Genomic DNA, 15,604 nt, shown 5'->3' with positions numbered 1-15,604 from the left:
GTTTGTATGTACATATATGTACATTTTGTATGACTTGTTATGACTGTACATGGTGGGCTTGTTGTATGTTTAAATTTCTGATGTGTAATATTAATATTAAGCTTTTTTGTGCATAATACATGTACGTGTTTGGGTGGACAATATAGTTACTTTATTACCTAATCAAAGGGATTTTGTTGTTTTATTACCAATTAAATATTTGCGTCTATTTTGAACTGCCGGTCAATAGACTGCGATCTATTAGACTGCCGGTCAATAGACTGAATCTATTGGACCGGCAACGTATTTCAGAACGCGGGTATGTTAATGTTACATCCTTTCGATAGTTCTCAGGGAATGTATATTCCTTTACATAGACGTTGTTTTTAGTACTTGGTGAAACCAAATCCAATGTTATCAACATGGAGTATCAAATAATCAACAGCTTTAAAGCCTCAAATAAGGTAAAAGACTATTTAAAATCTAATGGGTTTAAGACCCCCCTCCTTTGTGTAAACTAATATTAAATTGATATGTTGTAATGCATGCGACAGGTTCTGTGCATGTAAAAGATGAAAAAAACCATCTGCAATATGCAAATTGTAAACCCCGAAAACTAAAAAAGGAATTAGGTAATAAAACAATTATTTAATGCCTGAACAGTCAATAGACCAGAATATTTTTTCCTTGGTACAGGGAACTGCTCAGTATGATCTATTGCCCTCGGTCGTAGGCCTTGGGCAATAGATCATACTGAGCTGTTCCCTGCACCTCGGGAAAAATATTCTGGTCTATTGACTGCTCAAGCAGTAAATAATTGTATAGTATGTTATGAATTTGTGTATCAGTATATACAAATTAACTCTTTACTGCAGTTATACAATTATTTGGTGATTTATTTACATGTGCTAAATATATACATCAAACGAGTATATGCGAACTAAGTAGATGTATAATGTATACTCACACGATGAACTCGATGAGCTACAGGTGTATGACACACTAGAAGAAGATCGCCGATCTATAACCTTCCCTTTGAAACAGCTCAGGATATAAGGCCAGTCGTAGGTCATGTAGTAACGGTAACTCCCGCTACTGTTTGACCCGTGACATTTGTCAAGGTCAGAGGTCGTCAGGTTACTGGCGCCGCCATTGTGCCAGGAGGCTAGAGGGCCGTAGATAGGGTATCCATCTAGTGCTACACCTGAAAAGGTAGATTCATGTTTTGGGTAAAATAGAAAAAAGCTATAAAGCGTACCAACGTAAACGTAAACCCCTTTCAGGGTAGATTCTTTTAAAATCATTATGCATGTAGTTCAAGAGAGAGTAATTCCAAGTCATGAAAAAGCATCATAAGCAAGCGTTCAGCAGCGGGTCTTGCAGATGGTGGGGGTATCAAGTGGCCCCAAAAGTTGACCAATATATAATTTATTGTTCTATCATTATCATTCGAACGACATTTCACGTTTAGACCCAACACATACCCTTAAGCCATGTAATTTTTTTCTCACTTATATAAGTATATATTATACCTAAAAACTCGTCCACCCCTTTGCTGTACAGACAGTTATGGGGGATTTTGTGGTAGTGGTATTCTCCTCTATTGGTAGCATGACCGTCACAGCTGTCAAAGGTCTCAGCATTGCTGCCTTCTACAGCGTTGTAACTCTCTGCGGTCAGTGGGTTGAACAGCGCCACCCCAGTTTTCGCGAGCCCTATCTTCCCCATGGGTAGGCAACCATAGGACGACTGGTCCTCCGGCGTGTTCAGTACGTTGATTTCGTGGTTCTGTACGGTAGGGGTGTTGGGGTTCACCATTTGCCAGGCATGGTCTGGCATCCCACTGGCTGTTATTTTGATTCTGCAGTAAACCAAAAAATACTTAAATTATAATTTAAATGTGCTTTAAGAGATATAATTATAACCTTTCAAGGCCTGATTAAATATACATGCAAGTGTATAGTGCCAAATTGATTAGATCTTACAGGTTTTATATTTATGCATGTTCAGATTGACCAGTTATCAATTTGGATGAGAAAGAGAGAGAGAGAGCGCATGCATGCATACCTGTTTTGAGAGGCGTAAGTGGTGGCGTCCACACTAACGGTGGCGTCATAACTCCCAGTGACTGTGAAGGCGTTGATTTCAGTGGTTGTCAGGGCAGTCGCTCCATGCAGAGAAAATAACAGAACACAAGATATTGCCCACAATTCATGATTATCGGGCATTTTCTGAAACGAATTAAAAGTGATTACAATTTCATCATTTATAATTAATTCACATGCATATTATTATACATATACATATGGTTCCTTACTCTACAAGAAATCTCATATGAACTATGTACATTTTCAATTGTGTTCCTATTTTATGAAAAAAATAAACCTTAAAATATTTGAAAATGTTGCCTTAAAACTACAGGCATTCAAGTCGATGTTAAAAGGTTAGCTATCTATCTTTATTCATAGTTTTTTAGAATATCTGTAACTGAAAGAGTCGGATGCGATGTTCAACAAAATTGGCCATTTCGTAATATTTCATGAAATCTTATTTGGAACGTTTTCATATTCAAAATTAAATTTGACGATTGACAATTTCCGCTGATTTAAAAACAATTTTTTTTTAAATATCTCTTACGTAAATTATATTAGTTTTTTGTGTTAATCTCTCTAAAAATATTATCCTTAGTCTAGGTATCGTTGATAGCTTAAATCGTTTTGATGATGTGAATCCTGAAAACTCCTAGTAAATTATATACGTCATAAAAATATCAACTTTAAAAAGTTACTGCAATCAAATCTCTCTCTCTCTCTCTCTCTCTCTCTCTCTCTCTCTCTCTCTCTCTCATGATTGTAATAGCAATGGATGATATAATAACACACCTGACGAATCAATACAATATGTACATCGATATACTACAGGTACGTGTACATAATAAAAATAAAATTGCATAATAAACTGAATAGTTTTACGATAAAATGCAAAGAATATAGAAACGTCACCAGATGAATTGATGCATTTCGTAATACACGAAATGCATAATGCACAAAGCAACTTTATTTAGTAAAATAGACCAATATACAATGAAGCGCTAAAAGTGATTCTTAAAATCAATAAAAAGATGGAAGACCGTGATACACGGACATGTGATTAGTAACATTCATATGTTATAGTTATAACTCACAATCTGCATACATATGTACATGTAGGTATATCTAAATAGAAATTAATCATGCACAACTATAACAGGATTCTAGCTATCTAAAATTACAACGATACATGTAATTAAGAAATGGACTATATTTTCGAAGAATACAAAATGATACGGTGTAGTGTAAAGCGTGTACAAAGAATGTGCAATCAATGTTTGAATATTACATGCATTACATAAGGATGGTAGTTATATAGTTAATCAATTATAATAGCACTTACCGTGGTCCACACCAAAGGCAGTTTGAATCTGTTTGTGCAGCGACCAGAGTTAAATATCCGCATAAATAGGACGTATCGGGTGCGCAATCTTTTGAATAATAAGTCACGAATAGATATTGAGCTTATACAGAGATTTTTTAAATAGCTAGCATTTGGTAAATAGTAAACTAATTAACTGACAAAGTTACGTCTACTAGATGATTTTTAAAATAATCTCATCACTGTATATACGTAGGTGCATAGGTACATTTTTTTAATTATAGATCTAATATAAAATACATGTTTGGAGTGGAATTTTAAAGTTCATTATAAATTGTGCGTCTTCAATGCTGACAGATTTTTTTTTAAAGAGGACTGGGTTTTTTTCTTTTGCAAAAAGTTCGACTCCCTGGTAAAATATTTTGGATCTGTGCATGTTGAAAGGAGACGTGGAATAAATATAAATTAATGTTAATAATAATAAAAAAGGTGTAAGTAGTCTTTCATCGAAAATTTAAATATATATTTGTTTATTTTCCTTTCTAATGAATTTCTTCAATGATGCGTTTTCCAATTAGCCATATCATACAAGTACATTAAATTGTTACATCTAAATAATCTACTATTATGTTGATTTTTTAGTGTTAAACTTTATAACACGGCTCGAAAGTGTAAGATAATCGAAACATGCAAACATTTACGTTTTTTGATGGTTTATTTTAGTGTTGGTTTGATTATTTGTTCTTTTATCGTTTAATGAATATTTTGATACCCTCTGAAAAAAAATGAACATCTTAAAATAGAATTTATTCACAGCCTTGTCGTCAGTGACACATAAGATAAACTTATTTCGTCATTGCCCCAATAAATTTATTGCTCTAAAATTTATAGTACATGCATGTACCAGAATTACCGGAGTCACACGCTGTCAACACCAGCACTCAACAATTGCAAGCCGTTTATATTTTTTATGACTTTATTACTCGTGGCCTCTAATATAAAAGATTGACTGCGTCCTTAAACATTTTCTTAAATAAATTCTCCCTTCCCGAAAACACGCGCCCCCTCCCCCTGGTCCTTGTCTCACTACCTTACCGAGATTACAAAGTCAGTGAAAAACATCGACAACTTGAAATCAAAGTTATTAAGAGAAGGAAACTGTATATCTACATGTATATGCACATTTTACATTATTTCGGGCCAGGGTATATGTATACTTGTAAAAAGGTCAAGTAGGAATTGCATGTAATTCATTCTGTCTGTGAATAAGACTCTTCTTTTTCTTTTTCTTCTGAATATAGCGGTAGACGCAATTTCTTTGAATTAGATCTAGTTTATAGCGTTTGCTAGCGATACTGTTAATGTACGTAGTGCATGTTAAAATGTGCATTACACGAGGAGTTTGAGAAAATGGCAGTTACTGGTACATGTTTACCAGCATTCTTATCTTGACATCTGCTATAGAAATTAACTTAATTACTTTTTATTATTTTCCCTTTATAATGATTTCATTGAAAAAAGACTTTTCCTTTAACGGTTTTGATGATGTCATTTTTGGTTGAATTTTGAAGAAATCTATATAGATTATTTAAAGAAGATTCTTTTTGCAATTTGTGCACAGTTTTTTTTTCTTTTGCATGGGGTAAAATATGGCATTTCAACAATGAATTATGATGCTTAGAAACAGAGGGTTGTAAAAATATTACATCAGAAAGCCAAATGCAATTTACAGGAATTTATTAATTAAAATCTTGTCTGTCAAAATCTGGTGACATTTTAATAATTTTTTTTAAAAGTTGGTTTTTCAATGAGTTACCGTGTATAAAATAAGTGTATGAAGTAAAAAGGTGTATACAATAAAAACGTGTATTATTGTAGTAAAAAAGTGTATACACTAGTAAAAAAAAAAAGAAAATTGATATTATACCGTTGTCTTTAGACAAAAACTCTCTTTAAAAAATAACTACTCCATAATCAACTGCATATACAATGTAGATACACGAACGACTAATCACGCAAGCAGAGCTCTATGCATACGTGGACAAGTGCATTAAGGTAACAAACAATTTATAAGTATGCACTGATAAACTTAGGTTTTAAAATAACGTAAAGATCAATGAATTAAAAAACAAAACAAACAATACTCATCTGGTTTCTGAATTCATTTAAATCATTAACAATGCTGGTTTTAAACGCCTTAATGCAAACAAGTTCATAACAGTCACGTTTATGATTGTATATATTGTTTCTCTATTTAAATGGCCATGCATATGCATGCACGTTCTGTGCTATATTTAACTTCTTAAATCTTGGTACTGCCAATTTAATATTCATGAATTTTGAACACGTACATGTACATATATACAGTTCGATGCTTTTTAAAGAGTATCTATAAAGTCAAAACTGTTAACCCTTTTGATTTTGTTTTTGTTTTTTAGAGAGAGAGAGAGAGAGAGAGAGAGAGAGAGAGAGAGAGAGAGAGAGAGAGAGAGAGAGAGAGAGAGAGAGAGATTTGGCAATTGTCTTCTTCAATAGAGTTGCAAATAGACCTATTGCTACCACTATTGCTGCATTTATAAAACGCAGAAAAAAAAATAAATGCGCAAGTTGTTTAGTACGAAACATTTGTGAAATTAATGACTTGAAAAAAAATTTTCAAATACACAAAATTAATTACTTGATATCATGTTAAAGTTTACTTTAATCAATTATCTTCCGAAAATGATATCAATCATACACATCAATCTTTCAGGCAGAAAAAATGAGGCACAGCGCATTTTGATAATTTCGAAACCTACATTTGATGGTATTCATTTGACTTTTGTGCAGTTTAACCTTCTAAGTGTTAACATTAAACCAATGCGGCTTAAAGAGAGCTCGATGTTCCTGGACATTTATAGACTATATTAAATTTCTTTGAGAAGAAATGCTCTATATAGAGATATGCATGTAGGAAAACATTGAAATTTTAGAGCTGAAGTATTTTTCATTTTTATTCACTAACTAACATGTTAAATTTATCGCAAACATTTTAATTTCTAAAATTTAAAGTAAGATGGGATAGATAGATATCTTTTTGACCATCAAGTCTCGTATGTTATATATATTGCATGTAATTAACTAAGCTGGTTGCTGAATACACATGAGCTTCAGGACGGTATGTAAACTTGCTATATAGCTTACTACTGACCCCCTGCCCCATAAAAATACCCCTCGAAACCTCTAAATTTTTACTGGTTTTTTTCTTCTTCATAAATCATCCATGTCTGATATAATTTATTCCACCAGTCTGAAAATAATAATTAAAAAACAACAACAACAAACACTTTATAAATATCAATCATACCCGAAGCTGGGGTGGGGTGGGGTCGGTCACCAGTGGTTGTGCTACGGACCACTGATCGATTTGTTTCCATATCTTGCAAGTTAAAAACATCTACAGAAAAAAGATTGAATGTAGGGACAGAAAGATGTAACCATATATATTAAAAACTTTTGTTTCGTTGGGAAATAAATGTGGGAGTGTAATATAGATCCGCCAATCTGTAATTTAGGGACGATCTAACTATGAGCGAACGCAACCATTCCGGAATGGGTTCGAACAAAACAACGATCATTGATCGACCAAAAGATCGGCAGGTAAATAAAAGAATCCTTAGTGATGTTAAGATTTGTTTATTGCTGAATGCAAGTTATGTTTATCGTGAAAATACTCCATTTTTCACAGACATCGTACCAGTATCAGGTGTTTATAGTGGCTTTGTTTGTGCATTAAATTAGCATTCGAACCCAGATCCGCCTAGAGGAAGGTCAGGGTCATGAATATTTTATCTTTTGTTTGGCAATCGAGAATGTTTTCATTGAGTCGGTACACTATTAATGCGATATTTTCTTATCAAGCTTAGCTAAACTATCGATGATAAAAAGATTTTTGTGTTTATAGCGTTAAAAATATTAAACTTAAAAGGTTTCTAGTCAGCTGAGAGACGAGACCGAGTTTTGTCATTTAGGATTGTGCTAAAAGACGGAAAACCACAACTTAGACATGATAGAGAACAATAAATAATATGAAGATATGCAAAGGTGCATGCATTTCTGAAAAACGATATAAAATATTTGTAAAATGAATTTTGTTTTATATTTTCCCCTATTTTGCATGTTTTCTGTTTATTTGAAATTCACATGAATGCTATATATAATGCTTTATACACACAAATTTATCAATCACAAGAAGACAAATATTCATATTACTCAGGGGTTTATATGTGCTTTTAAATTTTTCTTAGGACCACCCCCTGTTACATTTTGGCCCCTAAATCTCATCACAGGGTTGATCAATCATAAAAATTCAGCCAGTTTCCCATTTTACACACATTGAACATCTTTTCTGTTCCCATATTGTTTAACTCCAAGCCTAGTAAAAATTTGACATTTTCTTGAAGGTGGCAGGGGATAGTTTTTTTGGTCGAGGAAATGTGAGGCAGATAGTGCTCATATATGAGATTTAATTTTTCAGTGGGTTTTTAAATTTGCTAAAATTGGTTTGCATGCAGGGGACAAATGGTCCCGACTCTTGAGAATTTTTAAACATTTCAGAATAAAACAAGTACAACTTACATATAGCACTATAAAGAATAGCCAGGGATGGTCTCAAAATTTTCTGAAAAATGCCCCTTTTTTCACATGTTCACGGGTCCAGAACCACGCTCCAGCCCCGAGCAACTGCCATAAACTACAATAGGATTGGTAGCTTAATGTATACCCATGCAAATAATCACCAATTGATGGGGGGTCAATCACCTTCTTTTCGAGTGACATTTCGTGTTCTGAACCCATCCTACTTTTCAAGCACAAAACCGAAAGTGAAAATTTTGGCCACAGTTTCGCATTTTCATTCCATATCTGATGAAAAGTGCTACTAATATTAAAGTGTCATATATCAATGAAATTGACATGAGCTCCTCTATCCACAAAATGAATGCAACAAATATTCTACCAATTTATACCCCTCAAGTAACCAGCCAAACCCCAGGTTCTCCCTTTATTTCAAGATTTTGACCGGGTCTTTCCTTCGAAACTATCCCCTGCCACCTAAGAGTTAAGAGCTAATCAAAAGCATAATATATAGTTGTTTTTCATGAATAACAGTGAAAATATATCAAATTAATCTTGAATTTGATTTGTTTTTGTTCATAATTTAGCATTCCAAGATTTTGCAGAATCCATAACCCCCCCCCCCCCCCCAAATTTAAGATACCGGTATTTGTATATATTTGACAATCCATATAGTTTCAATGGTAACAAATTTGTTACTTTAACTGAGATATTTAAAATGTATTTTTCAGATGTTTGGGATAAATGAGACACAGAAGCAACTTAGATTTGGAAACTGCTTGTATGCATTACCCGTAAATACATATTTTCAAAATGTATTTTAAAAAGTATGTAAGACACCAGTAAAAAAATTAATGAAAGAAAACTTAAAGTGAGAAACTCGGGAACTTGCACAAAAATTCAAAATGAATTCACAGCAACATCGTGACCCTATCCGAGATATTTTTTCCAATCCGATCCTTTGGACCAACGGGAGCTCTCGTGATAAAATGGAGGCGATGTCCAAACTGGATTCAATACTGTACAACACAATAAACAACATGGTAAAGAGGGAGCCAGAAAGTTTAGACAACGACCATTGCAACCATCAACGACCACCTCACCCCTCAATGATGATGGGGTCCCAATTTTTCATGAGTTCACATGAAAGTGCAATGGACCACTTTAATATACCATTGAATTCCAGTGTTCTTCCAGATTCCAAAAGTTTGCAAGTTGATTCAGGTCATTCCACTATAAATGAAACTGCTGGAGCAAGTTCCTCCAGAAGAAGCTTAGCTTTCAAGAAGAAACCGAATATAAACCTACCCAAAGAAATGAACACCGATATGGATGCAATGTTTGATAAGTATGAAAATATCACAGACAGCAGACCCATGGAAGTTAGTCTTCGGGACAATAGGCATAATTTTGTGAACCATTCCCAAAATGAAGCTACTTTGATGAAAAATTCAGGTCTAGAAAACTCTGATGATATGCAGATGTTTACACGGTTCTCAGGGAATAGTATGTTCATTGAATTGGGCAACAGCCAAAGTGTGGTACATTCAAAGGAGGTTAATGCGTTACCTGAAAAAGAATCTACGGATATTCCTCAAGCAATGCAGTTGAATTTAGATATTTGCGAAAACGAATTGACAAATGAGGTTAGTGAAGACAATAAAACAAATGATGGTGAAAATGCAATCACTGAAGAACAAAACCGACTTAAACCTACTAAAGGAACTAGGAAATATTTCATCAAAATTATCAATGGAAAGAAATTTCATGAATGTTCACTGTGTACCAAACTGTTCAAAACCAGAGCTGAAAGAAAAGCCCACAACAGAATGCATAGAGAAACCATAATGGACGTTGATGTTAAAGTCATCGACGGCAAGAGATGGCGCGAATGCTCAGAGTGCTCGAAACTCTTTAAGACTCGCAAAGAATTGCGCATTCATTTTCGCATCCATTCCAATGAAAAACCGTATTCCTGTGAAGTATGTGGCAAAGCTTTCAAACAAATTGCTCACATGAACTCCCACATGAAAATTCACTCGGGAGAGAAACCGCACACCTGTGATTTATGTGGGATGAACTTCAGTGAACGATCAAGTCTGAAGCGTCATGTTCGAAGGCATCTTGGAATTCGTCCATATCAGTGTGAAGTTTGTGAGAAGACGTTCTATACTAGTACCACACTCAAATCACACAAAGAATCTCACGAAATTCGGTCAGGAACAAAGGCTCGCTATGACTGTACCATCTGCAAGAAGAGTTATTCCAGGAAAGAGACTTTAAACAAACACATGAAAACTCATGACCCTGAACAGAGAATAACCTGTGAGAAATGTGGATGTTATTTTCTGACCAAAGCCCATCTGAAACGTCATCAGCTAACCCATAAGGTAAGCGAGGATAAAAACGAGGACTACAAAAAGTTCTTTTGCGGTGTTTGTGAAAAGAAATTTTCCACTGATGGCCTACTTAAATCTCACATGACTACCCACAAGACGGAGAGAAATTTTAAGTGCGATATTTGTTCCTGTACGTTCAAAGACAAATATGCCCTGCAACGACATGGTTTTGTCCACAATCCAGTGGAACGGGAAAAGAAAGCTACGCATCTCTGTGAACAGTGTGGAAAAAAGTTTCTTTCGGCAAGTAGTCTACGTTACCATTTGGCGACACATATGGACAATAAGCCATTTGCATGTGAGGTATGCAATCGAGCATTTTCTCGAGAAAGAGATATGATTAAGCATGCCACAATTCACGAGAAAGACACCCATTTCAAATGTCCCGAATGTGATGAAACATTCCAGTTGAGAAAACAGCTGTTATTGCACATTTCTAGGAGACACCCAGAAGAAGAGAAAATCCACCAATGTAAAATTTGTCTAAAGATCTTCAGTCGAGACGACACGCTTAAATGTCATATGAAACGACACGAGGGAACTGCCTATCCATGTGACATTTGTGAAAAAATATTTGATCGGAAGTCTAATTTGAAAGTTCACAAGCTTACTCATACGATGACGAGTGATATTCAGTGCCCTTACTGCCCAATGAAAGTACGCTACAAGAGAAGTCTGGTTCGACACATTGCCAGAAGACACAAAAATGTGGGTCGGAAAGACCCGCACGAATCTCTGTCACGGGATAGCTTTACTAGGGATAGTTTAGAGTATGGAAGCTCCGTGGCTGATGAAGAGGAAAAGAATTCGCTTAATCAATACTATGATGATGCAAATAGTAGTTTGTCTTTTAATGAAGTGGAAAACTTCTCTAATGATGAGGATAGTAACTTTGTACCACAGTACACATACACAATCAATGATGATGATGATACTGATGAAGAAGAGGAGAATTTTGATGATGATGAAAATGATACCAGCCACACTTCCAACCAAGAACCAGAATTAAGATTTGATGAATCTAAAACTGATTTTAAATTAGAAGATGGAGAAATCTCAGGCTCTGTGGAAAACCTCCTAATATACAAAAACTCAAGGGTTTCACCCATGGATGAAATAGACAAGAATGTCATTGACAACCATTTGGATGACGGACAGCAAGCGCTGAAAAATACATCAACTTGCTATGATGAAGGACAGAATGGATCATCTACAGATGATTACACGGACAATGAGGATTATAACAGTGTACCTTAATAAGTGTAAAGCTTAATTAAACCACAATTACTTAATATATTATCTACATAGTACATACCATGCTTGTATTGTAAACTTGTGTGTATTTTTGTTATTATTTTAGAAGTACATGTACATGTGTATTTATGTATCTTTTTGGGTGACGTTTTGTCTCCTTTTTTGTTTCTTGTGATGTTTTTCTATAGATTTTATTTTTTAATGTTTTGTCTGAACTGTTTAATCTGTAAATACAATAATATCTTCTATTGCAGGTATATAGCAAACATATTCACAAATATATTATGATACATTAACATTACAAACACTTTTATATTCTTTTGAATTTTTTTTTTGCTTGAAATGATACTTCAAAATTAAGAAAAAAAATTGTGTCTGAAAAGAAAAGAAAAAGAAATTTGATAGATGAATTTATGTTTAATACAGTGTAAATGTTTTGGATTTTTTTTTATATATATCAAATTTTTTTTTCTTCCAAAATCATAATATTTGAGTAAATATTTGAACTGCACATATTTTATTGAAAAATTTACATATACATGTATGTCAATGCACAAGTTCAACAGCCATAGATCTGGTAGTTTTTTTTTGTTTTTTTTTTAGAATTAATCCAATATATTGTACAAAGTTTGTATTTTGAAGACATCTTGATATATCTTTAAGTTGCTAAAGGGTTTTTCATCTGTGAAACACTGGATTAAAATCTACAAGTATTCACTCTGTCTATTTTAGTTGGTTAGATAAATTACAAGTCTGTGTAGTACAATGTAAACAAAACAAGTGCTTGTAGTAGTAGTATTGATAATAATCTTTTACTTGGAATCAAAATACTATAAATTAATGTTTAAATTTTCTTTGTTTTAAACACAAACATATATGTACATACATGTATATACAAAAGTTTTATCAACAAAAATGTACCGTGCAATCTAATGGATTTTGATTATTTCCCTTTTTTTGTGGAACGAAAAATTCACAACCCACCATTTCATTGCGTAATGTAGCTTGTTGTTTAATCTAGAGCATGTATATTTATATTCTCTGTTCTTCTTTTTATTGTTGTTGTTGTAAATGCATGTTTTGATAAACATGTACATGTATAATCCAAATCAAAAATTCCAGACTTTTTATATTTAACTGTTATAACCCTTTATTTGTATTTATTTTTAAGATTGTACTAGATAATTTTTAACTTAGTAAACTGTACTAGTACTGAGGGCATGCAAGTCTGAAAACTTGATTTTGGTTTGTTTCATGGCTTTTGTTTAATAATTTTAGAAGAATATCAGATACATAATATATTAATAGATATTTTTATATAGTGTACATGTAAGAACAGAAGACTTTTAAAACCTCCAACCTGATGAAACCGAAGAAAAAAGCTGTAATTTAGAGCCGGTTAATACACAGCATTTACTTTGTACAATACCTGTTTACAGTGTTACAGTTATAGTGTTGATATAGTTATGTTTTTGTGTTAAACAGAAATAATGTACTTTTATTTCAAATTTGATACATTAATTCGGTTTAAAAAATAGTTTCATGTCACAAAAAAACTATACATGTATTAAATAAGTACTGTTATTGTACATTCAGAAGTTGTGTTATATAAATGCATGTTTGTATGAACGGGTGATGATTATAAGGATATCGATTGCTCTTGCCTAACAGGATTTTTCGTCAGAGAGCTTTAGATCCTACAAGACATTGGCGGATCCAGAGGGGGGGTTCCGGGGGTCGGAACCCCCCCTTTCTCTGGGACATATGAATTTTTTTGAAAACGTTTAATGCCTATTTAAAGACAATTTTTCCCATTTATAATAGAAATACTGTAATTATCTCAAATAAATGCTTTTAAAATTGCTTATTTAAATAATTTCGTATTACGTCCCATAATTTTTTTCTTATATAAAAAAAAACCCTATCGATTTTTTATCGAAATAAAGTACATTGTACTCCCCTTTAGCATCCGGTGTTTACTACACTGAGTAAACATGTGGAAAATTAAAGAAAAAATACATAAATTAAGCAGTATCATAGATTTATAATAACATTTACAATGTATCTTCTACTCTATTTCTTTTTTTTTTTAATCGAATATAGTTCGTACAGTTTTGAACTGACAAGCCATCGAGTAAAACGACTTAACGGTTCAAATACGAGTACACGCATTCGTTTTAGTTTAGTTAATTAACCTAAATAATTATAATAGATGAGTTTTACTTCGTTTCATACGAAAAATACAAAGAAAACTACATGACCCGCTTATGCGGGTTATGCTATTTTTCTGGAATGCTAGCTACCTTCATACCCACTTTTAAACACAAAAGAAAGCCTTTTTTGTTTTGTTTCCAAGAATAGGAAATTCTGTTACAAACATACCTTGTAAAGGGTTTATATGTAAACCATTATGAAAATGCACAACTTTTCAAACTTTTCTTTTTTAAAATGCTCGCGTCTGTACCAGTCCGGATGATGTAGCGCACCCATTACAGAGGTCACATCAAGTTCCCTGGGACGACAATTGCTTTTACCATTGTATTACACACGTACCATATTTTCAGCAGATAAATTATCCCCATTCTTTTGTCATATCATGTCATTTAGACCTTTATTTAAGAAGGCAATCAATAGAAATCAAAATCGATAAATAGTTCAGAATTTAAAAACATCAAAGACATAAAAAACATTACCAAAATATCCATTTATTAATAGTTTGTCATAATTAGTCTGAGTTGTGTTTTGTTTCTTAGTGTTTCTTTTCTATCAAGCAAAGACGCACTGAATTTATCATTGCTGGAAAGTTGGGTTTCTTAAGGCTAGATATAATGCAAATATTCCTTATCTAAACCAAAAAGGCAAAACACTCAATAATGCAGTGCACTCTGCTGTTGATATAGATGTGAAATAGATGGTGATGAGATAAATGTTTATTAAATACAGTTGTATACGCACGGAAAACGTTCAAAAAGTCCTTGTTTATTGACAAATGATGAATTTTGCACATATTGATTTTCATCAAATGGAACCCCCCCTTTTCCAAATTGCTGGATCCGCCTCTGCAAGAGTTATGTTTCATGATTCAAAACTGACTGACACTGTCTGTTTAATGCTTATTCCACCCCTTTTAAGCACCCAAGCGAAATTTAGATCGGTTAAAGAAAATAAATCATACCATGGAAATATAATTGGATCCTTGCCTGAATTCTCACCCGTTATAAAAGCTACATTAACCTCAGCACGTGCAGATCTAGGGGAAGGGGGGGGGGGTCCGGAATCTTCCTAAAAATTCAAACTTATCAAATTCGCATAGTAAAATTTCCGAAAATAGGTCTAAGACCCACCTGGCAAACAAAATTATTATCCGAATCACCCACCCCCGGGGAATATTTTCTGGATCTGCGCATGCAGAAAGTTACAAAGTTACAATCTGAAAGTTTGATATAAAAATGGTTTTAAAAAAACCAACACACTAGTTAGAGGATATATCTTGATTTTATGCATGAGCGGAAACAAAAATAACACCTACAGTAGAATGCTAGCTATACATAGGGTTTGATGCGAGAGATGATATACCATGTAATACATAAAAATGCAAAAAATATGAATTATTTATTTACTTTACAAAGAAGATTTAAAAACATTACCTTAAACGAAGGTAATGGGTATATGTTAAACAAGTTTGATACCTTAGACCACATCGTTGACGGTTTTGCGTTTTACAATGTAAGTCTCGTATTGCAGTACAATTCACCTTTCTCTTCCAAGAAAAGCGAATAAAAACATGTATTATGAACAAAATGTTGAAGAGGAAACGCTTAGTTTTTACAACAATCAATTCAATGGTTTTTATTTCTAAGCTAGTATGACACTCAGTGCTATTGATTCATAAAAGATTATTAGCCATATCTACATACAATTGATTATGTCAGATAAATTTGCATTTT

The 15,604-nt window shown here is 33.4% G+C and overlaps 2 protein-coding genes and 1 long non-coding RNA gene across 4 annotated transcripts in view; 2 read left to right on the top strand and 1 right to left on the bottom strand.

Annotated features, from left to right (window-relative positions):
* The window catches only part of LOC105338562 (uncharacterized), a 31,971-nt gene extending 28,436 nt beyond the window's left edge, over nt 1-3,535 (bottom strand). For both annotated transcript variants that reach the window (XM_066081739.1, XM_011443741.4), the window contains exons 1-4: nt 3,412-3,535; nt 2,047-2,210; nt 1,512-1,840; nt 947-1,183 (exon numbers count right to left, since the gene is read on the bottom strand). In XM_066081739.1, coding sequence (XP_065937811.1) covers nt 947-1,183; nt 1,512-1,840; nt 2,047-2,210; nt 3,412-3,474 — 793 coding nt within the window. In that variant the 5' untranslated portion in view covers nt 3,475-3,535. The remainder of the gene's footprint in view (nt 1-946; nt 1,184-1,511; nt 1,841-2,046; nt 2,211-3,411) is intronic.
* The window catches only part of LOC105330985 (uncharacterized), a 101,632-nt gene that overhangs the window by 34,804 nt on the left and 51,224 nt on the right, over nt 1-15,604 (top strand). The window lies entirely within an intron of this gene.
* LOC105338561 (zinc finger protein 888) lies at nt 6,945-13,345 on the top strand. Its single transcript, XM_011443740.4, has 2 exons — nt 6,945-7,029; nt 8,736-13,345. Exon 2 carries the CDS (start codon nt 8,910-8,912, stop codon nt 11,658-11,660), a length of 2,751 nt encoding a protein of 916 aa, XP_011442042.3. The 5' UTR covers nt 6,945-7,029; nt 8,736-8,909; the 3' UTR covers nt 11,661-13,345.

The sequence above is a fragment of the Magallana gigas genome, chromosome 4 (genome assembly GCF_963853765.1).
Source record: "Magallana gigas chromosome 4, xbMagGiga1.1, whole genome shotgun sequence".
NCBI classification, from domain to species: Eukaryota; Metazoa; Mollusca; class Bivalvia; order Ostreida; family Ostreidae; genus Magallana; species Magallana gigas.
Note: the sequence above shows the minus strand (reverse complement) of the source record. Positions and strands in the feature narration are given on the sequence as shown.